We start from the raw sequence: 25,863 nt of genomic DNA, 5'->3' as shown, positions 1-25,863 counted from the left end.
CCCGCCAGGACTGCTCTCCTGTTTACGCTGACATTTTAAGACCTCTGTTGACCAGATTTTAATCCACTCCGTATCCTGTGCACTGCAGTCTCTGGGGCATACTGGCTGTTCACATCCTCTCGTCCCAGCCGTGCAGAGCGCTCGGGCTGGGGACAGCTGCCTGCCTGACGACACACGGCTGTGGCACCGAGCTGCAGACACAGTGTTGAAAGCAGCAGGAGCTCAGAGCTCTGCAGCCACTTTGCCACAGCCAAGCGTTAACAGATCGCATAGCCCTGGCCAGGCCTGCGTGATGCTGAGGAGGAACGGACCTCTGGTGAGACCCCACCTGGAGTCCTGCGTCCAGCTCTGGTTCCTCAGCACAGGGCACACGTGGACCTGTTGGAGAGGGGCCAGAGGAGCCCCAGAAATGATCCGAGGCTGGAACAGCTCTGCTGGGAGGACAGGCTGAGAGAGTTGGGGTGTTCAGCTGGAGAAGAGAAGCTCTGGGGAGACCTTATTGGGGCCTTCCTGTACTTAAAAGGGACCGATAAGGAAGATGGGGACAGACTTTTTAGCAGGGCCTGTTGTGATAGGACAAGGGATGATGGTTTTAAACTAAAGGAGGGGAGATTCAGGTCAAACGTAAGGAGGAAATATTTTACGCTGGGGGTGGTGAAACACTGTCCTAGGTTGCCCAGAGGTGGTGGATGCTCCATCCCTGGAGACATCCCAGGCCAGGCTGGACAGGGCTCTGAGCAACCTGAGCTGGTGAAGATGTCCCTGCTCATGGCAGGGGTGGCACTGGGGAAGCTTTGAAGGTCCCTTCCAACCCAAACCATTCTATGATCTAACAGTACCTCTAGCCAGCCCTCTACAGAGCTGGGGTCCTGCTGCTTTACCTCCATCCTGAAGCTGAGAGCTGCTGTGTGGGAACTGCAGTCTCACTACAAGGTGAGGAACCACCTGCCAACGTGTTAAGATCCAGTTACACGTGTTCTCTTAATGAGCCTGTTTGCGAGCATGAGGGTGGCTTTGCGGTCTGGACATGGCTTGCAGGGAAGTAGGAGGTGTTGCCTTCCAGGCAGACCCATCTCTTGGGGGGGAAGCAGGAAGGGAAGAACCAGCTGTTGGTGGAAACAACGTTCGCTGCCCCTGTGATGCCTTTCCTGGCACCCGGAGGGAGCGAGCAACACCTCGGTGCGTGGGGAAGCCATGGGGAATTTGCTCAAGTGACTCGTGACGTTTCCACCCTTTCCTTCCCTGCCTTCTCCCAGCTTTGGATCCACCTCTACCACTCCTCCAAGCTGGGCTTGGATCGGGTGCTTTAGCCACTTTGTCGGCTCCAAGTGAATCAGCTTGGGCGTGAGCTGTGCACGTGTACCAGCACGTGTGTGGTTCCTCAGCCAGTGCTGCACAGTTTGGCTCTGGTGTCAGCAAAAGGCTCTTTTAAATTGTTTTCTGGGAGTGTGATGTGATCATCAGCTCAAGGCACAGCCTGACAGGATAAATCAGCCTCATTCCATGCCTGGTTTCAGGCAGCGTTGGATCATTTCTTGTGGATCAGATGATGCTTGTTGTCAAACATCCTCGCTTCTGTCATTGTCAGGCCAGGTTTATGTTACAAGACAAAGAACTTATTTGTGTTCAGTCTTCTTCGGTCCTAAAAGCTGCCTGCAGAGGTTCGGGATGGACTCTTAAGAGACGGGAAATGTCCTGTTCAAGAAACTCGCTGACCGCCTGTTCCCAGAGTCAGCATCAGTGGAGTGACGTAGGAAAGGAGAATCATTCCATGAAGTGTCCTCCTTGGCATGCGCTGCTGGCACCCTTGGATTCCCTTGGGGTTTTTGAGCAGGTAATGGCCTCACTTCTGCCACACCAGCACCCTAATGGCACAAAACCTACCACACCTTGGCAAGACGTCAGACACAGATAGTGCATGGTTCTGGCTATAAAAGAGGTATTCACTAACTTTAGTGTACTCAGAATGACATATTAAGAGTCCAGACCTGGTGGAATTTGCTGATGAGCCTGCAAGAACATTGAAAGGCCTCATTAAATCACCATTAACGCTGGATCCCCTCCCAATGAGCCATCTCTTATTGCTACCCAGAGTAAACCTTGAGGAAATGGAAAGGCTTCTCTGGCTGGCTGAGACAGACCGTGGACATGAAGCGTGGCCTCACCTTGGGCCATCTTTGTGGTGCTCAAGACTTAATGTGCAGGAGGGCCCTGAGACTCGGGGTTACCTCTCTGCCTCATGCTTTGCCTGCTGGATCCACTGCTCAGACCTTGCGCTCAGGTATTAAACTCAGTCCTGGATCTGACTCTTCATCTATGACCCTGCCTTGGCTTTGGGGTGATCCTGTTTCATAGCACTACTTATATTTTTGTCGTTGACCAAGTGAAATGCTGAAAACATCCCTGCTGAAGACAAGGACGGCTGTGGTATCCACCAACGCAGCATTTGGAAGGACCTCAGGAAACCTGAAAAAAGACCCAATTAATAACTCCTCATTGTTATCCTGAATAAGAAAGATCCACGTCCTGGGAAGCTGGCCAGAGAAGTGGACTGGGTGGAATGCAGGGAGTGGTCAGCCCAAATAACAGATGGGGATCTACTCTGTCTCTACGGGAGACGGAAGGTGACCTCTGTCATTGAGCTTGGAGTCTGCTCCCCACGTTTCTGCTCCCAGCCGGACCTTGTGGTGTTTTTGTGGATGCCGGATCCATCCGCGGATACCGGGCTGAATCTGGGCGAGGACGGAGAGCCCAGGTCCTGCTGGGCTGGAGCTGTGACCCTCGGTGTCCTCGTGCTGTCACATCCCAAATCAGAAAGAGAAGACACCACCACCATCTTATTTATTGTTTTCTTTTCTCGCCGTCATTGAAGTCAAAGCACTTCCCAGGCATTAATGAACGTATCTCCACAACACGTTATGACAGAAGGAAAAGCAATTTCCTCGTTGGAGATTGGCAACAGAGGTACGCGAGGCCGAGGGACTGACCCGAGTCCCACAGGAAGCCTCAGCTTCAGGATGAGAACAAACCCCTGATACCCAGCGTTTCAGCCCCAGGCCACCCGCCTCCCTGAGGAAAACGAGCGGGTATTAAGTGAGGGTTCACTGGGAAGCGTTAAAATTCTTCCCTAACATATGCCTCGCATGAGCGACGTTACTGCTGCTGGTCTAACTGCATCTGTGGTGGGACACCAAAAATGCTGGATATTTAATCCAGATAACTCAATCAAAATTTTCCCCATAACATATTTGCATATATTTCCTTAAACATAAGGTAAAAGCCATAATTTATTTAAATTAACAACATTTGCCATAATGTTTTGCATACCAGCATTTTACATAAAACGTTTTCTCCACCATATGTAACAAATATTTCTCTATAAGTTTGTATTGAATAGAGACAATAATAGTATTTCCATCTAGTGATTTTGTTGATTTATTTTTTTTAAGCTTTCCCAAAACTTCACTGTACTTGAGATAGGTAGATGCATATATAAGCACGAATTCTTAGTATGGAGACAAAGATGTTTTCTGAGGTCTGAGAAGCTGTTGCCTACCTGGTCTGCTGGGTTTGTGAACAACAGAACAGATTTACATTTTGGTTCCTTAAGCAGAAATGATGTGATGTGTGTGATAGCATCCATTATTGAAGGAAAGATTTTATAGACAGAGAGTTTGTTGCATCCTTTTAACGCTGTGTCCGTTCACCTGATACCTGGTCCATACGCATGTTTCCCGTGGAGAAGTGGCTGCGGGGCAGCACTTCAGAGAGCATCAGGGACGTGACACAGCTGCTGATGTGCATTTTCGGAGCCTACCAGCTGCCAGAGATGTGGCACGTCCCTTTTGAAGGGACTCTGAAGTCACCTAGATGCTTCTTGAACTTTCACCCTTTGCCAGCTTGCATTGTTAGCTCCCTCTAGTACTGGTAGTTCTTTTAGTTCAGCATCTGTCCAAATGAACAATGATTTGATCCATTTTGATCTGAGCTTTGCAGAAACCTGATGGATGGAAATGCTCCTTTCAGTCTGGTCCAGGGGAGCTGAATCTGCTCAGTAGTTGCCTGTTATCACAGCTGCAGCTTCAACATTTTTAGACACAAGTGTCCTCACCGCCTTCCCTGTGGTCGAGAGCTGCTCTTTAGGGACTACCCTGGCACGGGAAAGGAGAGATCCACAGGTATCAGCGTGGAGGGCACCTCATGTATGTGGTACCCGCTAAACATACAAGAGGCTCAATCACATGGGAAATGCCGGAGTGATAAAGAGAAATCCTTGTAGTCTGGAGAGCTGGAAGGGAGTTGTGTGGATGGATTTGGGTAGGTGGGAACGGGAGTGAATATCCGTACGGGTGCGTTGGATGATTGTATCATTGCAAGTGTGTAGACAGAGCAGTTGTTAAACAGAAGGGTGGGCAAAGACTCGTTCTTTTTGGTGTCTTCTGCCTTTTTGTTCTCAGTAGTTAAGGTTGTTCAGCTGGCAGGGTGGCACCTTTAGGTTGCCTGAGGATCCAAAGCTTGGCCTGGCTGATGCCCATGTCCTGTGGGGAGTGGACCATTCATTCCTTCCTCCCCTGGGAGGATCTGAGCATCTTCAGCGCTGAACCTGTGAAGAGAGTGGAGTCCTCATCATGGCCCCTCTACTCCACAGCATCTCTGGCCATCCTCCCCTTCTCAGGATAAAAAATGCTGCTTTGGAGAACGGTTTATTTAAATGAATTATTTTATGTTTTATGTGGGTTTTTTCATCTAAAATGAAACATCTTGGCATGGTGAAACGTGAGGACAGGAGAGAATTTGCTGTAACTCACGAGAGACATAGCATGTATGTGCTAACAGGTATAATTTCTGTCCTGCCGTGTCACTCCTCATGCAGCCAGAAGCACATGAACCATTCCTTGTGGTGATGAAGTTCTCGAATCCCAGTTTAGATGGCTTTGGGACAGTCTGGTGTTGAAGAGGAAGCATCATTGCCTGTTAACCCTCGGAGATGCGCTACGTGCTCCCGTCCTCTCTCGGGCAGCGCTGCCCCTTCCTGCAGCCACTTCGCTCCTCTGCAGCTCGTGGGTCTCCTGTTCCCTCAGGCAGGATTCCCACTTTTCAGCTCTTCCCAGATTTCACCTCGGTTTCCCCCTTTTTAATAGGAATGTTTGGCCTCTTGCACTCCGACTCGGGGAGGAGCAGCTTGTTTCTGCAGCTGGCCTGGTGCCAGATGTCATCACTTCAGGCAGTGCCACGCTGCACATCTTCAGCAGTTTGAAATGGAGAGACAGAGGGAGACAGATAAGATCAGCAGCTTTAGGTGATGGCATTGTTTCAAATAAACCATGCATGACCCAAAGCTTCCACTTCAAATGGGGAATGAAATTGCTTCATCGTTTGACAGCTTGCTCCATGAAAGAAATTTATCTTCACTTAATTGCTTTAGATCCCAAGAGGCTGTGTACAGTAATTTCTAGGAGATAATTATATCAAATTAAAAAAATATGTGACTATGCGACTGCTGAGCGTGAATGCAGTGGCCAGAGAGCAGGAAGGAAAGAGGCACCACATCTGAGTGGTGCTCACAGGTTATCGGTTCCTCTCCTCCCCGTGGTCTGTGGACGTGGCACGTGAGACCACAGGAGAGCCTGTCTGCCAGGGGCTGGGTGCTCAGCAGGGTGCTTGGAGCTGAAAATCCTGCTCTCCTGGAGCTTCCTCGGGATCCTGCCTTTGCTGCCCTGCTCTGAGTCATGGCAGGGGTGTCCATCCCCTGCACTGTCACTGTTGGGGACAACCAGCCTCGCCAGGCAGAGCTTGGCAGTGCCTTTATCCCCACAGTTCTCCCGTGTGGTTGTACAGTAGAGTTGAGGAACAAGAAAGCTTGTTGATTTAAAAACATGTATATTTAGAAGCAGAGTGTAAACTTCCTGCCCAGGCTGGGATTGGATTCTTGACTATGTTTGAGTTTCCAGTTTTCATTTCCTTTGCCCTCATACTTCACATTGTGTATCTCCCAGAGTGTGCCCCAGACTAATCTCTCCTTAACCCTCCCTCGCCCCACATTTTTCTCTCATTATTTGCACATCAGTTCCAGTTCTTCCAGGAAGTGGCATTATCTCCTGGTTGTCACCTGGTGTCATGGCTGAGCCTGGGCTCCTGCAGGTCTCCTCTGTCCCTCTGGAAGTGACCTCAGTGACAGAGCCGAGCTGGGGGCTGCAGCAGGAACAGAGCTGCTGGCGGTTGCCATCCCTCAGAAGAAGATGGGTTCTTTCAGCACGGGTTGAAATCCTGAAGGGACATCACTCTTTGTAGCTCATGGTAAACATCACCAACCACTTCCAGAAGGGGTAAACTGCTCCATCATCTAAATGTTCTTCTCTTTCCTTTCAATCAGACTGCATGCTCTCCTTGACTGCTTCATGTGACAGCTCCTGCCCTGCCATTGCCTTTACAACCCATCTCCTGGGGACAAAGATAATTTTGTTCCCCCCCAAGGGCTGTGACAATTTTTGTGTGTGATCCTTCATGGGCTTTGAAATGGTTGTCAACAATCCTGGGCCAGAACTGAGCTCCCCCTCACCCCTGTGATGTGCAGGCTGGTTTTTGAAGTGCGATGCTGCTTCAGCTGTTCCCAGGAAGTCTTCAGGGGAGCCGTGTTTGTACTAAGGAGGTAAAGTCCCTGCGTATTTCTGGAGGGGATCTACTCAATGGGCTCTTTGATGTCATCTCAGTTTTTGGACTTAGATCAAGTAAGTCTGAAAAATAAATGTTTTGGCTTAGCCTAGAACATTTGCACCTGAGCAAGATGACCTGTGGCTGTCGTGGTGTCTAAGGAAGAAATCCACGGCCGCCAGTAGAGCTGTGACCCAGAGCAAGGAGTTGGAGGGTTCTGGTCCCGAAAGCTGCCCACCTGGCTCCCGGGGTTGTCTCCAGTGGTGAGGTGGGACAGTTATCACAGGTAAAATGTCTCCTCAAGGCAGGCCTCAAACTTACCGCTGTCCTCACGTGCTGCTGGTGGTTAATCTCACACCACCCTGAGCACAGACAAAACCAGCCCTCTGGTGTGAGGTTTTGGTCCCTTAGTCCTGGGCTCAGAGGGGAGGAGAGGCTCATGGCAGCACAATCTGGTTGCCTGAAGTGGGGAGACTCCTCCAGCACGGTGTAGTTGTGTGGGGACATAGCACATAGCTCCGTGACTGCCCTGATGGACCAGTCCTGTAATAATTAGGAACTAATCAACTAGAAAGTGATGCTCTGCTGACAGGAGCAGGCGGTGGGACATGGTCGGAGATGAGGGACCAGGCATGGCACTGACCAGCCAGGTCCATAAGCTCCAGCTCTTGGTCCCCGGGGTTCAGATACGACACCTTCTGCCATTGTGGGGTTTTTCTGTGTTTTCCAAAAAAGCTCTGCCAGCAATAGTCACTGTGTCCTCTTGTCCTTTTCTCTGCTTTCTTGACAGACTTCTTCACTTACTCCTTTTTCTTGCTGTTAGCAAAGAAAATACCACCTAAAGCCATTTGAAATAGAATTTCTGCTCTTAATAGTGGCTGCCCTGACAGCCAAAACCAGGAGCCTTGTGAGATGGGTGAGGGGGCTGCAAAAGGGGTGGGCACACGATTGCAGAGACTGGCAGGAGAACATTCAAGAAACTGAGAATACAAGGAGCTCTCATCTGGCTTGAAGCTGCTGCTCCCAGCGCAGTCGGCATTTTGTTTCAGAGGCCACGAGTGAAGGAGTTAATGATGATCCCAGATGGCTTCAGCGTTTGCCTCTTGCCACCCCTTCCTGTTCCCCCAGGATCTCAGATGGTGGCGGGAGATGAAGTAAAATTCTAGAGTTTATTGTAAAGTTCATCTCTCGCCCTAAATCATGCTGGAACTTGCATGTGCTGTGTTGGCAGCTTCAAGGGGATGCTACCTGGTAATTAATTAGTTGTCAAGAGACAGCCCAGAGCTTCCAAGTCTTTATATTCTTGCTAATAGAAATTGCTCTGATTACATTTCCCCCCGACTTGGCTGGAGGGCTGAAGAGCAGGAGCTCTGGTCCATGGGCAGCTGGAGCGGGTCCCTTTGCTGGGACTCCTCTCGACGTGCTCGCACACGCTGCTGTGAGCACGAACCCCTGGGGAGCCCAGTCCCGAGCCCTGTCTTTGCCAGTTCTGTTCGTGTTTCTCATCACACCTTTCCCCTGCCTGTGCAGGTGAGCCCTGCAACAATTTCCCTTCAGCATCTCCTCGGGGTCTTCCCTTGGCATCATCATTCCTGTCGGTCCTTCCCCTGCAGCTGCCGCCCTGGCCTGGATGGAGGTGTTCTGCATGTTTTCTTCACAGAGCCCTTTTTCTGGGCTAAGCTTAGAGAAATATTCAGTGTCTGCAGAGATCCCTAGTGTTTCTCTCAACCTCACTTCTGTTTTTTTCCCCTCTCTTTATCTTTGTGCTTATGCTGTTAGTCATGAGCAGATTTAGGTTTCTCCTTGCAGAGAGAGGAGTGTAGTTGAGGAGCTGCGTGAGAGGTGCCTGGATTTTGGGGTCCTATACACACAGAACTGGTCTGGAGCTGGGTTATCCAGTGGTTTGTTAAAGGCTCGTTTACATTTTTGTACGCTACTTTGTGCTTTTCCCACCTTTTTGCAGAGATTCTCTGCTAACAACTGATTTCTCCTCTCCCCTTCTCTGGTCCATGTCTGTGTGTTCCCCAGCAACCTGGTTCTGTCTGATGTCTTCAGCAGCATTGCGCCCATCCAAAATTTGCATCTTTGGAGCTAAACCCCACCATCCACCCACACTCTCCTCCTTATTGTGCTTCTGTGGCCAGCACCACCATCCTGGGGGGAGCAATGTGTGATGTACCAACTATTTGGGAGACATCGCTCTCCTCCTCCCTCTGCAGCAGGACACAGTCATTTTCTGTTGTGTCCCTCAGCAATGGACTGAAAATCAAACCTTGCTGTGGCTCCAGGAGGCATTTGTCTGGGAAGGAGCTACTGGGGCACTTGCAGGAAGTGACAGTGACCCACGTAGAGACCCAGGTACCCAGGTAGGGACCCAGGTATGTTGCAGGATGCAACCATAGCAACCCAGGGATGCTGCAGCTCTTTGGAGCCTGTCTCTTGCTATCTTAGGGGGCAGCTCTGCCTGGGCTGATCCCAGGACGTGTCCCCTCCAGCATCCCTCTGGATGCTGTAAATAAGCCGTGGCGAGCGATGCGGCTCTGCCGGATGCTCTCACGCCCGCCAGTGCCGTCCCTTCCCTTCCCACCCCCGGGGAGCCGGGCTGCGACCCACCTGGCATGGCAGCTTTGCAGACATGTGGTCCCTTCCCTTTGTGTTTAGTTAAGTGTGGGAGGACTCGACGCTGAAACTCCTGTAGCTTTTAAGCTATTGTTGGTGATACAGCCCTGCAAGCAGACGTGGCAATTTCACAAGCATGGCCCCGTCCCTGACAAAGGCAATTAGGATGCTATTCTGTTATATCTGGGGAGAGAGAGATTTCTAGTGTCTGGAAGGAGCAGCCTGGAAAGGGCATAATCTAATGCAGAAGATGAAGACAAAGACATTTGGAAGGCAGGATGTGGGGAGAACAGCAACACAAGCGCAAAGGGCAGATGTGCAGCGGGAGTGGGGGTACAGGAGCCCAGCAGTTTGGGGTGCAGGGCAGGAGGGACGTGCTGCTCCGGGCAGGTGCAGGGGTGCATGGGCTGGGGTGAAGGCAAAGAGTGGGGTGCACTGTGCTTGGCTGGGAAATGGTTGTTCTGGGTGAGAAGGGTGAAGTTTCAGGCTGCTGGGTGATAAAAAAAACAACCCAAGCTGTGATAACCACTGGAGTGTGATCCTGCAGAGCAGCGAGCGAAGGAGATGGAGGTGACAGGGGTGGCACTGGGCTGTCAAGTGGTCTGCAAGCAGCAGAGGTAGCACAGGAGAGCTCAGGGGAGCAGGAGGAGGTGGCCAGGCCACCCCTGTCACAAGGTTTGGTGCAGTTCACCACGGCAAGTCCAGAGGCTGTTTGCAGTCACAGGGCTCGAGCTGCGTTTCACGCTGCTGGCTCCTTCCTCGCTTGGCTTTTCCAGCATCTGATCTGCCTGTTTGTTTGCTCGCAATGATTTCAGTTGTTTTCTATTTTAGCTTCTGACCCCGAGTGCCTGGGCTGGGGCGGGCAGGCACCGTTTGAAAGCCACCACTTGGCGGCAACAACTGTTCGAGCCGCGGAGCAGCACCCATCTAACCCCTCTTTTCACACACTCGGAGCTTCCCAAACATTAACCTTTGGATTAAAATTTTCCATGCTTGGTCTCTCCCCAGATGTGATGTCTGAGCTTTGGTTTTAGTTCATGTTTTTCATGTTTGCTGGATTTGTGTTATGGGAGAATGAAAGAAATACTTTTCCCATTTAAAAAAAAAAAAATTATACTCTCCTTTTTTTGTTTTGTTTTTTTACATTTGGGGATTCACCAAAAATGGTTGAAGTTTGAAGCTGAAAATAATTAACTTGACTGCAGCAAGCTGGTGTCGCAGGCGCTCGGGGAAGTGCCGCAGGTCCAGGTGTGCGATGCGCTGGGTATCACCAGCGCAGCCTGCACAGCCCATCCAGGTACGCGCAGGCTCTGCCGGCAGCGCCAGGAGAGCCTTGGTGTGAGTCAGGCTGAGTAACTCCAGATTTGGAGGAGGGCAGCTGGTTTCTTGTTTTTCAGAAGAAAAAAAGAAGTTGTTTTTCAGGCTCACCATGCAGGATCACAATGCGCCGGGGCCGCGCGCGCTCCCAGGCTGCGGTGAGTCAGGCGCAGGGCTCGCTGTGCTGTTTTCAATCCTCTGCTCGGCGGTGCAGGTCATGGCATCATCGGGAGGTGACGTGCTGTAGACGGGGCGGTACGGTCACCCCCGGGGTGGGAGCATTGTGGCTCCTTTCTTTTGCAGGAGGAGCTTTGCCTCGTTTCACGTGGCATCAACTGGTGGCTGCACCTTTCCTTGTCCCGAAGCCAAATGCCAATCCTACTGTTGACACCTCCTTGTCACCTCCAGGGCCACCTTGGACATGCTCAGACACTCTGTATTTCCCTACATAGATGATTTATTATCTTTTTTTTGCTGGCTGCAGCACCCCTCCTCTCTGCTCTAAGTCTGTGTGCTGCTCATCGGGTGGGGACCTGCGCTGCTCACACCAGCGCTTGTAATGTCTGGCCTGTGGCTCTGCCAGAGGCCAAAATTGGCTCTGGGTGCACGGCTGGATCGCGAGGACAGTGTTAGATGGAGGGTGGAGTGAGCGAATACCCCTCTCTTCCTACTGTGCTTTCAGGAAATGTCTCTAATGCAGCTGTAAGTGTGAATGAAGTCAAAAGGATGGATCGGTGCCCCCGCTCCAGCCCACCCCACTTGTCGGGACCCATCCAGAATCCCCACCCTTATTGTTCTGGTTCAGCTGCTCCGTTTCGGGGCAGGGGCCCTGCTCTGTGCTCAGCATCCCGCTCCCGGGAGGAGGAGCTCTGCAGAAAACAAAGACGCAGCGAATAGTTTTCCTCTTGCTGACCAGCCACCCTTCCAATTCCTCCTTCCCTTCTCTAGGTGTGTTTGCAGCTCTCAGCCCGGCTGGAAGCGAGTGACTGTGAGGCTCAGGCCATTAATCATCTGCCAAAAGAGCTGAGGATTGGGTATAAGTAGCAGAGCTGTGCTCGCTGCTGCCTTGGAGGCAGAGCAGGATCCGCACGGGTTGGAGCTCCCATCCAGGGCATGAAGTTACCTCTCTGGTCGGGTAACGGAGCGTGTCTCGCTCAGAGCAGCCCCTCCTGGAAGAGGACATGGGCTCTCAGGCACACACGAACGTCATCGGGAGTCCCCTAAGTGGCAGCATTTCACTGTAAAGCAAAATACCGGCATTTGTCCCTCCCTGAAGTGGCTGCTGGAAGCGGCGCAAGCTGCTTCCCACTCTGCCCTGCGCTGCCGGGAGCGCGCTGCCAGTGTGGTTCTTGCGGTGGGTGGAAATGCCAGTATTGCTGAGATCTCTGGGGCTGCGGTGTCGCAGCTGACCGAGCTGTGGTGGCATTTTTCTGCTGGTGTTACATTGCCTTCCGTATCCCCACCCTTCTGTTTTCAAGGGAATTTATCGGCGGCCCCGGCAGAAGAGCCAACAGTCAGAGGAACCTCCCTGCACGCAGCAGCCCTGGCCCTGCTCGCTGCCAGTTCTCGTGAGCTTTGCTTGTTGGTTCAAAGCAAAGCTGCTTCTCTTTCAGCTTCCAAAGCCGAGGGCAGCCGGCATGCCCCGAGCCCCCCAGCAGTGCTGGGGCAGCTTTGGCGCTGACATTGCTCAGTCTGGCTTCTGGTTTGTGGAGCAGCGGTTTCTCATCGCGTTGCTCTGACTCAGGTATCTGTTTCCTCTGATGTGGGCAGCCGTCACTGCAGATTTTTGCCCCAGGGCATGCAATCTTTCTGTGGCTCCCAGGGATGTGGGACATGCAGGGGAGCTCCCTGAGTGCTGGCACGACTGGCTGGTGACTTGAGTCCCTGGGGTGGGAAGAGTAACATTGCAGGAGCAGTGTCTACCGCACCGCTACGTGTTGAAAACTCCCCTAAAATCGGTGGTGCAAGCATCCAATTTGTGTCTTAGACTAAAAAGTCATAAGGAAATTAAACACATGCAACCTGACTCAAGTTTGCGGGCTGTTGGTCCCCATAAGACAACCCCCCTGGTTGGGTGTCATCTCCGGGACCCTCAGCTCTCTGCTCCCCATCCAGCTCCATGCGATGGCAACGCCGAGTTCTTTCGGCACAGGGTGCTTACAGGGACCTCGTACGGTGTTTGTTTGATTGCGTTTTCCTGGCCAAACGGCCTGCCCTGGAGTCGCTATCGTTCTGCCACTGAGACAAACCACTCTAACCAGTTTCCCTAGAGTGGGATCCCAGTTCAGCAAGTCAGGATTGTCACCCTCTGAGAATCGCTTGTGTTTGGGGAAGTGAAAACACCCGCGGGGAGGCTGCGAGCAGCGGCCAGGTGGGAGCTGAGCTGCTTCAGGGGGTTCTGGCGGTTCTCGTTAAAACAGTCTCCCGTAGACTCAGAAATCCCAAGTTTCCTAAAAGAAGAGGAGAAAATTCCAAAGACTTTCATCCCAGTTCAAATATCTACCAGGGCAAGGAGCCGTGGAAGTTATGGAAGGATCTCAGATGACATTCTCTGAAAAGCTTAATAGAGTGTGAGTACGAAATACTCAGCCCAGAAGCATTTGTGCCCTCGGCAAGGGCTTGGCCAGGGTCTGCGCCTCTTCCTTGCCCAGGCCGAGTAACCAAGGGCAGAGAGGAGGAATGGGGGGTCTGCCTGAGGAGCCCCCCCACTTTTGAAGCTTTTGGCACCTCTGCAAGATATTTAAATGACAGACAGACATATAGGGATCTGTAAATACTCATTTGGTGCCAGCTCAACCACAAAGAAGATACAGCATTTGTGGTCCAAGGAAGTTTAAATATTTGTGGTCAAACTTAAAATTCGACATAAAACTCTCATCTGCGATGGAAGGCGTCCAGGAACTGCATGGAGAACGTATAAGCTGTGTAAACTCACAGAAATGGCTTCCCGGGCGGCTCTGCCAGGACCAGGCAGAATATTGCAGCTCGTACCTCTCCTCTCGCTCCCACTGCCGAGGGCAGAAGTCAGGTTGGTGAGGGACACGGTGGGCTGTTAACACCTCGGGGGTGGCAGTCTGCCGTGCCCTGGGTGTTACTGACAAACAGTCCACCGTGCCACGCGTGTTACCGACGAACGCAGCGGTTTCCTCGCTGCCTGTGGCAGAGTTGACGCTGGAAGGGCGAGAGGTGACCGCTGCGGGCAGGGCAGGTGGATGCTGGAAGGGTGAGCTCTGGTTTACACCTTTTTTTTGCTATTTTCATACTGTAGAACCTCATGCCCACTTCCCCGGCTCCCGTGTTGTAACTCTTTTCCTTCCACCACCCAACTTCCCACCGTCTCAGCCCTCTGCTACCACAGTGTCTTATCCCGTGGGACAGGAATCACCGAGTTGCTCTGTGGGTCAAATCACGGGGCAGATCTCCGTGGGGAAGTCCTTGCGTAAGAGCTCGTCCTATCAGTGAAAGCAAAATGCTTGTTCAGTACACGACGCCTTTATCTGTTCAGAGAGTGCCTGGATTGGGGGTGGGTGTAGGGTCTGGGGGGTGCTGGGCTGAACCTCCCCATAGTGCTGCAATGTCTTGCTGTGCCAGGGACGGACGCGCTCAGCAGTTGTGCATCTTCAGGGCTTGCTCCATAAAAACACCCCGGTGAGGGATGCTTTCTGAAACGGGGAGGTTGCAGCGTTTTCCACGCGCCCTGTGAAAAAAGGGCTCTTGCTGTTGCAAGAGCACATTGAGATTTGCGGTCGAGATGTTGGATTGAACGTTTGTCAGCCACATTTCCCGAATTCCAGGAGAGGCAGATCCTAACCCTGGCACAGGAACAGCTTCTCTGGTCTTAGGGTGGCCCCACGAGCAAATGGACCCGAGAGGTGCTGGGGACGGAGAGGTGTGGGGATGGACCGTCCCCGTCCCCAGCGTCCCCTGGAGCGGTGGCCTCAGAGGAAGGGCAGCGTGTGTCTGCCGAGAGCCGAGCCGTCCCCTTTCCCTTACTAAGCAATCCTCCCTTCCTCCGCCGAAGAGCCTGCTAACCACTTTCTTATCTTTCTTAACTCTGCAAAACAATCTCTGGCAAGGCAGGCATCCTCCGAAATGGCAGAGGAAATAAATTCCCCCCAGTCCCTGAAAAGGAAAAGACTGGAGACTCTCACAGCAGGGAGAACAGCCCGTGCCCTGCGAAAGCTGATGGTGGTGCCACATCGGCTTCACCGAGGATACGGATCTTGGGATCTTGCCTTCCCCCTTCCCCAGCCTGGGACTGCGGGCTTGGGGCAGCCCGTCAGGGACTGCTCGTCCCTGGTTAGTAGGACCTGCAAAGAAGGAGCAGAGCAGGCTCCTTCAGACTTGTCTTCACTTTATTCTGTGGATTCTGGGAGGTTTGGGGATGTGCTGGGAGCTGGGGTGGGAGAGAGGAGAGCATCAAGATGGCTGTAACAGGTCATCCCTGGCCGTGACTCGCTGTATCTCCTGGAGTCATCTACCTCCTTCACAGGCCTCTTTCAAAGCTGTGACTTTTTAGCCCCATGTTCTCCTGACAAACAATTGAAACGAAATGCTCCGGGTGTTTCACAGCTACGGGGATCAGTTTGCCCAGTGCTGGGGCACCATGGGGAGCGGAAGCAAATGCTTTCTCCGATGGAAATTCCTGCAGAAATTCTTGCAGTGTCTTACTGGAGGCAACGTTTTGCAATGTGGGGAAGCCTGTAGCTCTCGCTGAGCTGTTGGCAGCGATGCCTGAGGACACAATGAGAACCAGGCAGGAACCACGCTCACAAACCAGATGAAACATCTCCATCACTCTGTGGAGATCTCCTGTACCCCATCTCCTTCCCTGGGACTTCATGGTTTTCTCTCATACTGCTGCTGGGGGTAAAGTTAAAAAAGCTGACCACCTGCCTCCTGCCTACCAGGTGTTGGATGCAACCTGGAGCCAACTGCTCCCTCCTGCAAATGCTGCTCACTGGAGAGAGGAACTGACAGAAAAGTTCTTTAGCACATTTAACAGGTGAATAAGACATCAGGGCAAGTCTTTCCAAGCATCAGCCAAAGCCAGAAGCTTGGCTTGGAAACCATCAGAAACTTTCCTCTCTGGGCTGCGTAGCTTCAGAGCAGCAGTTGGTCCTGGGCTGGCAGCTCCAGCCAGACCTCTGCCTTGTCCTGAGCTCAGGAGGGGTCTGGAGAATGACTTTCCATCCAGAGCATCTGCTTCGGGCGACTTTAGTGTTGACTCTTCCACAGAAGCCACAGAGTGGACAAGCAGCTTTCCCCAGCCTTGTGTTGAGCTGTCATCAAGGAAGGGACAAGTTGAGAGGAGCTGTGAGATGTTTTGTGGGGCAGTGCCAGGCTGTGCCGCAGCGTGGAGGGTTTGAGGGATGTAGGCTGCGACCTGTGGCAGCATGGGTTTTCCATGCGGGGTTTTTAAGTGTCTTCTGGCCTAGATCGGTAAAAATTCAGTCTGTATTCCTGCCCCACAGCCACTAGGTGCCAGTCAGGGAGAGAGAACTGGCCCCTGGCAGACAGACAGCTCTGGAGAGGGCTCTGCTCCATGGGCAGGGATCCCCTTCTTGGCGGGGGGGGGTCTTGTTGAGCTCCAAGCCCCAGAGCTGCTCACAGCTTCTCCCTGTCGCTGGTTTTCACCTTCATGTCCTACAGCTGCACATGGGGACAGGTACCAGTGCCATGGGTGCAGTTTGAGGACTTCCATGGTAGGAATCTTCCCAGGCTGCTCAGGGCTGCTTCTGGTCTCTGACAAGCGTTGGATGACTCTGATCTACCGCTTTGCACCTTTATATCATCCCTACGTCTTTGCATCACTGTGCGGAACAAGCAAGGCTGGGCTTAGCCCAGCAAAGCCTAGTGATGGTGGGCAGTTGGCTCCCTTTCCGTGCTGTTTTCCAGTTTTAAAGGCCAGTCGTGGCTGAGCAACATGGGCCAGGGCTGGAAAGACGGAGAAGTTGGCCAGGTCGAGAGCACATCTGCTGCCGTGACTCGTCTTGAGACTGAGGGCCTTGGTGCAGCGCCTGGAGCTCTGCCTCTCTGCAAGGCTCAGCCTGCTGGGAGAGAGCTTTGGCTAAATATGGCCTAACACTTTCTCTTTGAGGAGCCCTTGCTTTGCAGAGAAAATGGTTCTCCAGCAGTGAAAAGCAACTGAAGTGGTTCTTCTCTGACTTTCTCTGCCCTCCCTGAGGATTTTCTGATGCACTTCTGTACTGTGAGACAGCGTTAGATGTGGATGTGGTGGATCCTTTCCCCATGGTTGGTGCCAGGCTGGCACCAGGGCAGAGCCAGGGCAGCAGCGGGACACATTGGGGATATTGGTTCCTTGATTTGTGCCCTGCTGCAGCCACAGTCGCTCTCTCAGGCCACGCACAGGGCTGCAGACATGTGGGAGCCGCATCCACCGAGCTGGTTGGTGGGATCAGTCGCAGAGGTTTCTCTGAGAGCAGCTGTGGCTGAAGTCAGCCCCCAGCTGCAGAAACCAAGGTTGCGATCCAGCTGCGAGCGCCGCTGCCCAGCCATGACGGACACTTCGGTCCTCCCGACCCAGGTGGCCAAACCCCCCCACACGCTGAATTTGGGGCAGGGTGAGGGGGTCCTCGGGCCACATCCTGCCTAGGGAACGAGCCCAGAGAAGCTGTGCTAAGTCGAGGGTTAAACCCAGCCCAGCCTTGGTGCCAGCCTGCTAGATGAAAACCCAGAAAGGATGAGACCTTAGCGAGCTCTCTGCTCCTCCTCCAGCACGCTGGGCCGCCTCCGAGCTGGCTCCCCAGGGACGGGAGGAGGCTGCGCAGGGCACCGGGAGGCATTTAGCCATGGCTGGATGTTTTAGCAGGGTCAGTGCAAATGTTTCAGCTCAGCCGTGTAGACACTGCATGGTGTAGATTGTTTGGGGCTCACTTGGTTTCAGCATCATTCAGCTACTTCAGCTAAGCTGTGTTTAAACCGATGCAGCAAAAACAGTGTTATCCCCACGCTGGGTTGTGCTGGAGCTTGGCTCTGAGTCCCCGCTCCTATCCCGTTCCCGTCTCCGAATCTGGGATGGGATCTCTCCGTGCTATGACTCAAACTTCTCATGTCCTTTTCCCCTTCTGAATCCAGCTGTCAGGATGTGCTCGTGTCTCCCCCTTGAACGCAGGAATGTAGAGCCGGCAATGGCAGCCCGTCCTCCAAGCAAACCCTCCTCCAAAGCCGCAGCTTTGGTTGCTTACGGAATTTAAGATTTTGCTGAGAAAGAAGCTGCCAGGGTCTCTCCACATGCCACATGGCATTGCCAGAGGCTGCCGTGGGTACGGGGCAGCCCTCTCCGGACTGAGTCCCCCCAGGATGTGGCAGGTCCCCGAGGCTGCGCGGGGTTCCCCTGGCCAGCTGATTTGGCTGCCGGAGGCTCTTTGGACTCACTGGAGGAGTCTGCATTCCTGCCTCCCAGTTATTTGCTCTTTAGGACGCTGCGTAAAATTAACAAGTTGTAAAAGCTGATTGAAGGCGGCGGTGGGTGTGACAGCGATTTGCTCAGCTGCGGGAGAACCGTGTGCGGAGCAGCGGGGCCGGCGCTGGGGGCAGAGGGGCTGTGTCCCCCCCGGCTCCAGGCGCATCTCTGACCCAAAGCGAGACCGTGGCTGGTTTCTGCTTGTGTCACCCTGCCAGCACCAGGTGCGTGCAGCACAACACCCGCAGCTTTTGGAGCCAGTCCTCTCCCTCCCCTGAAATCTCCTGGAGGACACATGTTGTAGTCCGGGCTGCATCTCCTTCAAGCCAGGTGCCTGTGGGAGTCCTCGCCCTCGAGGAAGCTTTTCCCTTCAAGCTGTTTTATCTGCAGGGGAAAAATAGCCAAGGCCGTGGAGGTGATCAGTGTTGTTAGATCTGGGGACCCATTGTTAGACCTGGAGACTCTGCTGGCCATTGGCAGGAGGAGACACACGCGGGGTGCTGGTAGCACTGGCCCCACAAAGTGGCTTTGAAGTTCCACCAGCTGGTACGGTTAATGCGCAGCCCGGTGGGTCTCCACTGGCAGTTAGTGTGTGTTAACGTGTGTCCTGCTGTGGCTTACTCAATGATTAGTATGTTAATGTATGACCCAGGAATTCGCAGCGCTAAGGAGCCTTGTCAGCGTGCCCCAGAAGCCGCCGGTGGTGGCTGGTGCTGGGAGCTGGTGGTTAGCCTGGCTGATGCAGCAGGAGATTAGAAACCTCTTGTCTCCGAGCACGATGAAATCAGGCTGGCAATCGGGGCTGCTGCAGCCGAAGCCACCTCCGCCCCACGCCTGGTCCCCAGCCACGTGTCCCCGAGAGGCACCGCGGTGGCGAGGGGCTCGGCAATGCCTCGGCCGCTCGCACCCCTGGGGAACTGAGCCCAGGTCACGGGCGGGGGCACCAGACCACTTCAGCAATTCTCAGTTTCAGTTTTCCTTTGAGAGCGGCTGCGTGCATGTCAGGCCTATTTTAATACCCGGCGATGACTCGAAGCCAGGCTTTCGGTTCCTGCTGCCTCGCTGCATGGTTAGAGGGGGAAGGGCACGCCGAGTGGCTCTGTTCCCCACCAAATGCTTCAACACAGTGTCACTCTGTACATGACCATTCCTTTGGGAAGGTTGGGCATGGCTCTCGGCATCCTCACCATGAGGAATCGCCACGAGAGCCTGCAAACACCTTCAGGGCCATCCCTGCCACCCTGGGCATCCCGGCGCTGCCGCGGGCTCTCACGTTTCCACTCCGAAACAGGAAGTTTCTGACAAAAGCGGGTTGCTCGGTGGCACGCAAGGTCCTTCTCCGCCGTTCGAGAAAGACCTGGGTGCCACTCACAGGTCACTTCTTTCCCAGCACCTCAGAGGCTGGGGACAGCCCGGCTGCAGGCGTCCCGGGGCTCTGCCGCGTCCTCCCCGAGCAGGGCTGCACGTGACGGGGATGTGCGGAGCATTTTTTTGCTCCTTCCCTGTTTTTTTATTCATGTGGGCTGGAAAAATGTGTTCACGAGATGAGTTGCTGTGGCATTATGTCATGGGCCTTCAGCTGGGCTCTTTTCTCCCCAGCAGATGAGCTGAATTTAAACATCGGGCTGTGCTGGCTTGGCAGGAAATCTGATGTTTCCTAATTGTTTCTTCTTCAGGGGAGGAAAAGCAGCAAACCCACCTGCCCTTGTCCCCAGCCACGGGTGAAAGCAGCTCTTCATCCCTCCCAATCCAGGAGGCTCTGACAGCGAGATTTAAGGCTCTGCTGTGCAGGGATGGCTGCGCCGCAGCTGTGTCAGCACCCAGCCCTTCATGCACACGCGAAAACCTCACGGCTCCTAAACTAGATGCAATGGCTTGTATTTCTAGAGGCGTCTTGAGAAATCCCTCGGGAATGGCGTTGGGATGGGGTGGCCATCTCTAGCCAGCTGGTTCCTGCATCCCTTTTCCCAATGCTGCTGCTCTCGGTGCTGGCACCGGCACGTCCGCGCAGCTGTGCCGGCGGCAGTGGGTGCTTCGCTCGCCCAGCCCGGGCACGAGGGAACTGCTTATACCAGGACTGGAAAATCCCTGGGCTGAAGTCACCCCGTGTGAGTCAGGCCGGGTCTCCGCAGCCTTGGCCCGTCGAGCTGGGGATGAAGCAGGCGCTGAGGTTTCCACCACTTCCCCCAGGGCCGCTGCAGCCCGGGAAGGGATGTTTCCCATGACAGCCATTCCCACTTTGCTCTCGTTCTCTTTCCTTCTGACTTTCCCCTGCGCAGAATCGTTCCTAAAGGAGAGCCAGGAGGGTGGAAATGTTCCTTCGGTGACACTTGCCGAGGTTACTTATGACTGCACTTCCCAAACAGCAAAGGGTTTTCCTGGGAAAAGTCCCCATCAACCCAACCTGCTCCTGAGGCTGCTGGGCTATGTCACCTCATCCTTTGCTCCCCTCTGTCCCCCTTTTTAGGAGCAGAATCAGCAGTTGCGGGTCTCTTGCTCCCTGAAATAATACCTTCTTGCCATCATGCTGCTTGCAACCCCTCTGCAGTATCAACTGCGTCCTGAGGGGAGGAAGAGGCTTGTCCTCCCCCTCTGCCTTTGGGTGCAGGTATGGGGGGACACGGGGACCCAGGGGGGACACAGCTTCAAACAGAGGTGGCCCCGGCTTCTGGTCTGTGTGGGTGTCTCGCTCTGGCGGTAGCCGGGGTGGGAGGTTGGAGGTCAGAGGAGGGTCAGGTTTTTGACACACACTTACGGCAGCACGGTGGTTAAAATTAGCCCGCAGAGAGGAAACTGGCAGCGTGGTGGAAGAGCAGAAGTTTCCTCTCACGGCTGCCTGGTGCGGCACAGCCGTGTGTCGCTGCCAGCCCGGTGCTCGGCTCAGCACGACAGGGTGAGGAGCTGGGCTCTGCTAAGCCAGGCTCTGCTAAGCTGGGCTCTGCTAAGCCGGTACCGAGTCATGCGGCATTGGTATCATACGGTGTGAGCATGCAGGGGAGAGCAGGCAGCGTCCCTGGTGCGTGGCTGAGTCGCTTCTGTGGGGTCTGGGCCCCTCCCCAGTTTTGGGATTCCCTCCTTTTTTGGGGTCTCTGAGGCTGCAGAACAAAACCAGGGTGGTTTGGTGGGACAGGAGGAACTTGGGCATCAACATATTTTGTCTCCATAGCATGCGTCAATTCCAGTCCCCGTTTGCTGACTTTCTCCCCATAAATCCGGTGATGCTGGTGAGCAGGAAGCACCAGGGCCAGCTCTGCAGGTGCAGAGCCCAGCTGCGAGGGGACGAGGTCTGCGCTGGGGTGGAGGTGCCGGCAGAGGCTGTGGCACATGGGACGGTGCCGTGGAGCCACCGGGCTCCCGTGCTCTGGAAACTCCATTTAAGAGCCTCATAAATTGGGTAATTACCCAAGCTATTGAGTTTCCTTCTCACCAGATCCATCCCAGCCTCCCTGACAGGGCTCCCCAGTTGGTCTGTGAGATGGACCCATAGGCCGGGGTCAGGCTGGAGGTGAGGAGGGGTTTGGCTTTTCTCAAATGCCCCCACCTGCCCTCTCGGACACCTGCATCCCTCCCCAGCTTTGGGAGGGTGGAATCTGGTGATGGAGGCAAAACAAAAACAGTAAGGGTAGACCACATCATTCATTTCTCACACTTCAGCAGGACTTCTCCCCATTTGGTGGGGCTGGGCAGGGAGCTGGCTGCCCCCTGGCAACCCTGGGGTGCACAGAGCGGGCAAGACAAGACACAAAGCAGTGCTGGATGTCACATCTTCACCTGCCTCCTTTTCCCTGGTCCCCAGGCCACGAGGCATGGGCAGACCCCTTCCATCCCTGTTTAGAAGAAAGGAGGCACCTCACACATCCCACTGGGTCTTCTAGCCCCAAATGTTTCCCCCAGGCGTTGCCCATCCACCTCCCCTTTGCACTGACTTTGTTTTCCTTTTTCTGCCCCCAACCCCCTCGTCCTCACCCTGTAGGTTATTGCAGCCGACTGCAAGAGGGTCACAGTTCTGAAGTATTTCCTGGAAGCCCTTTGTGGACAAGAAGAGCCTTTGCTGGCATTCAAGGGTGGAAAATATGTGTCAGTGGCACCCGTCCCAGACGCCATGGGAAAGGAAATGGGAAGCCAAGAGGGAAAACAACTGGAAGATCAGGTACCGTGCGGGAAGAGCGCGCCTCGGTGAAGGAAGAATCACCCCTGTGGGGCCCAGCCGCTGCCTGCCCTGCAGCTCCCGCTATTTATAGCCGGCATAGCTGCATGTGCATTTTATGGGGGTAGGCAAAGCGGGGGGGCAAATGGTGCACAGCCCTTGTCTCCAGAGTGTACTTTGCTCGTGCCCTTTCCTGCCAGTCCGCCCCGCATGCCTCTATCTTCTATGAGTTCCAGATGCTGCTTTTTCATACCCGAATCGGGGGGGAGCTTTAATAACGTGCAGCACCACGGCCCCTAGAGAGGAGGTGGGCGAGGGGGTGTCAGGGTTCAGCTTCAGGATCAAGTTTATAAGCCGTGGAGCTCGTTGCGGCGGAGGCCTGAGCTCCAGCCTCCAGCACACGTACAGGAAGAGCTGACATTGGCGCCCCGTCCCTCCCCTGCCTCTCACATCCTGATGTGATTAAGGAATTCAACTCTTGTTTTTCTGCCCTTGCTTGTTCCTGTAGGCCCTTGCTTCACTCCAGGCTCCATGTGTGTGTTTAAGGGCCCTGCCAACCGCTCTGCAGGTTGACTCTTTTCTTCTGTTTAATTTTACAGTTGGAAAGGCCAAGGAAACAGGAGAGAGGGGCAGAGGCGTTGGGAGCGGGCAGCTGGGTGGCCCAGAGCTGCCCAAGCTCACTCCAGGTCCCCTCCCTGTGCTGGGGCCAAGTGCTGCAGAGCCAAAGGATGTGTCACCCCGTGCAGGGGACGTTACCTTGCCTCTGCCAGCACCGGGTGACCCATGGCCCTGCACACCCCAGAGTGATGATAGCCAGAGGAACCCAGAGCAAGAACGTGCTCGGCACCGTCTTGGTCCCAGCAGCCGGCTCTGACTGAGCAGGGAGCAGATTTTAGGTGTTTTTTTCGCACCGAGGCTCAGAGCAAAACCCCAGACAGCAAGAGAAGTCTCTGTAAGGTGGGAGACCTGGGCCCTCGTCCTCTTCTGGAGAAGGACAAGGAGTGATGGTTTTAAACTAAAGAAGAAGAGATTCAGACCAGACATGAGGAAGACATTTTTTGCATTGAGGGTGGTGAGAGCCTGGCTCAGGTTGCCCAGAGAGGTGGTGGATGAACCATCCCTGGGGACATCCCAGGCCAGGCTGGACGGGGCTCTGAGCAACCTGAGCTGGTGAAGATGTCCCTGCTCATGGCAGGGGTGGCACTGGATGAGCTCTGAAGGTCCCTTCAACCCAAACTATTCTGTGATTCAGTGATAAGGTGCAGGATCTTTTCATGTTGACACCACCAAAAGTACATGATATGGGGGGATCTTCAGGTTCTACCCAGTGTCATGACAGGGAAGGCCCTGTTCTCCTGTGAACAAACACGGGATGGAGCACAGCTCCCTCCTGCCCCATCCCCACAGTCTCTGGCTGTGGGAACCTCTGCGTGGGCTCATTGTGCAACCCTGGAGCTTCCTTCTTGGGCTCCAATCACACAGGAGCTCCCAGCTCGCCAGCGTGACCACCACCAGCCTGGGCGAGCAGATCCCGAGGCCCTTGTGCGACGCTGTCTCTGGCAGCATCCCCTGTCCCCTGTGGTCCAGGCTGTCCCAGCAGAGGGAAGTGAGCCTGAGGGCTCCATCTTCCTCCTTCCCATGGCTAAAAAGTCACAAGGAGAGAAGAGTACGTGGTTCTGTGGCCGGGCGGGTGTGTGGTCTGGGTGAAACGGTTGGGTACGCAACTGCGCAGTGCTCGGCTTGTTCTGAATTAAGACCACGAGCTCCTGCCTGAGTCCCTCCTGCTGACACGTGCCATGGCAGCCAGCACAGGGTGTGTAGCGGTGCTCTTGTCCATCCAGGGGATCCTTTTGTGCAGGATCCATCCCCTGAAGCCCTCAGAGCAGGTCCTTCTGCCCAGGTCCCACCTGGGAACTCTTCCGAACCCCATCCCAACCCTTGGCTTTTGTGCAGGGAAGGGGAGATCGGTAATGCGGGGGCTTGGGAAGGTCCATGGTCACCGCACTGGCGAGCAGGGAGGTCTGGGCGAGACAAGGGTCTGTCTGATCAGCGACACAGTTTGTGGGCAGCACAAGCCTGCAGGCAGCTACCGGTGGGACACGTGTTGAGGAACAGGGACTTGTGGTCTCCCCTTTGGGCAAGGAGCTACCAGGGAGAGCAGCGAAGCTGGAGGTGGAACTGGCTTGTCGCTGATCCCCAGTTAAACACACGCCACCACCTTCCACTCTCCTGTGTCATGGAGATTTGGGTGCGCAGGGAAGGGTCAACGTGGCCATCAGGTGGGGTAGGAGCAGCATGACTCATGTTGTGGTCGCCAGTTCAGGCATACTGGGCAAGGTCTCCCTGGGAAGGGTCTCTAGGAGAGGATGCAACATAGTCCAGAAGTGCCTGGGCAGGCAGGAGACTGGAGAACCAGGGACCCTTCAGTTCGGCAATGACAAGGTTCCCGGCCAGCAGGAGCGTGGCAAAGGCCGACTAGAAGTGGGATGCAAATGTTAACAGAGGAAGTAATTAACTGTTGAAATTACTGACCTCGAGACGCAGCAGATTCTCCATCATGTGGAGCTTTAAAATCAAGATTGAGCATCTCCTAAAACATCTGTTCCAGCCCAGCTGGAAGTTTTGGGGTGGGTGCAGGAATCACTCTGACCTATTCAGAAATGAAAACGGAGACAGGGAACAGGCTCCTTGGTCTCGTGCATTTGTGGATCCAAGTTTTCTGTCAAGATGACCAGTTCATGTGCCTGGCCTGGGACAAGGCAGCAGTGTTAGGGCAGCCCATACAGCCCCAGTCCAGGCTGGTGGGGAGAAGCAGCATTTGCTCCAAGGCATGTGCAACCTAAACAACCAGGCAAAGGGAGAGAGACAGGGACATATTGTGGTTTTACAGAACTGAAGCCTATAAAACATCAGTGACTCACCCAAGGCAGTAGGAAGAGTTTTCCAAGGTGAAGGAAGTGTTTGATTTTAGAAACAGATCTTTAAGCAGGGCTGCCCCTGCCCTGCCTGGTTGCTGCCTTCCTTGCCCCATTACCTCCTGTCTAACCTTGTCATTTCCTGGATGTTTACTATTTATTTATTTTGCTTACTTCTTTTGGATGTTTAGAAATAGTCAGTTGCCCATCAGCAGGTGGTGATGGACCCTGCCCGGCAGGGATTTGTGTGCTGGAAGGAAGAGAGCAGAAATTACACACTACCTGCCACCAGCATCCCTTACAATGACTTCTCTCCTGTTTTTTTTTCTGTCTTTCTGCATTTCCTGGAAGAAGGAAGATGATGTGAGGATTGAGGCCTATGAAGATGATTCTGAGGCTGAAGGCAGTGGAGGAGAGATGGACATCAAGGAGCTCAGAGCCAAGAAACAAGCCCTGGCCAGGAAGGTCGCTGAGCAGCAGCGTCGGCAAGACAAGATTCAGGTAGGACAGGCTGAGGAGCTGCTTTGCTTTTGTGTGTGGGCTGATCCCGCCTCGCTGTGCCGATGGTGCGCAGCCCTTTCCCTGCCACGCTGCAGGACCAGTGGCCTCTCAGGACGTCCTGTAGCCCGGTGTAGGTGCCCTGCGCTGCCTCCATGAAACCCAGCAGCAAGCTGAGCTTTGCCTTTGGTGGAAAGTACCAAATCAGTGTTACTGTCTCCACCCAGGGTAAGACCTGCCCTTCCAGGCCCTGAGATAAATGTTCTGGGGACTCCTGGGACCCTTGTGAA

The 25,863-nt window shown here is 54.0% G+C and overlaps 1 protein-coding gene across 2 annotated transcripts in view; it reads left to right on the top strand.

The window, feature by feature from the left end:
• SMG6 (SMG6 nonsense mediated mRNA decay factor) overlaps positions 1 to 25,863 on the top strand; it is a 107,890-nt gene that overhangs the window by 68,268 nt on the left and 13,759 nt on the right. Inside the window, exons 14-15 of one of the 2 annotated variants that reach the window (XM_065853202.2) lie at positions 21,987 to 22,163; positions 25,430 to 25,576. In XM_065853202.2, coding sequence (XP_065709274.1) covers positions 21,987 to 22,163; positions 25,430 to 25,576 — 324 coding nt within the window. Of the gene's footprint in view, positions 1 to 21,986; positions 22,164 to 25,426; positions 25,577 to 25,863 lie in introns of both variants that reach the window. The other variant, XM_065853201.2, reaches the window with a different exon arrangement.

The sequence above is a fragment of the Patagioenas fasciata genome, chromosome 19 (genome assembly GCF_037038585.1).
Source record: "Patagioenas fasciata isolate bPatFas1 chromosome 19, bPatFas1.hap1, whole genome shotgun sequence".
NCBI classification, from domain to species: Eukaryota; Metazoa; Chordata; class Aves; order Columbiformes; family Columbidae; genus Patagioenas; species Patagioenas fasciata.
Note: the sequence above shows the minus strand (reverse complement) of the source record. Positions and strands in the feature narration are given on the sequence as shown.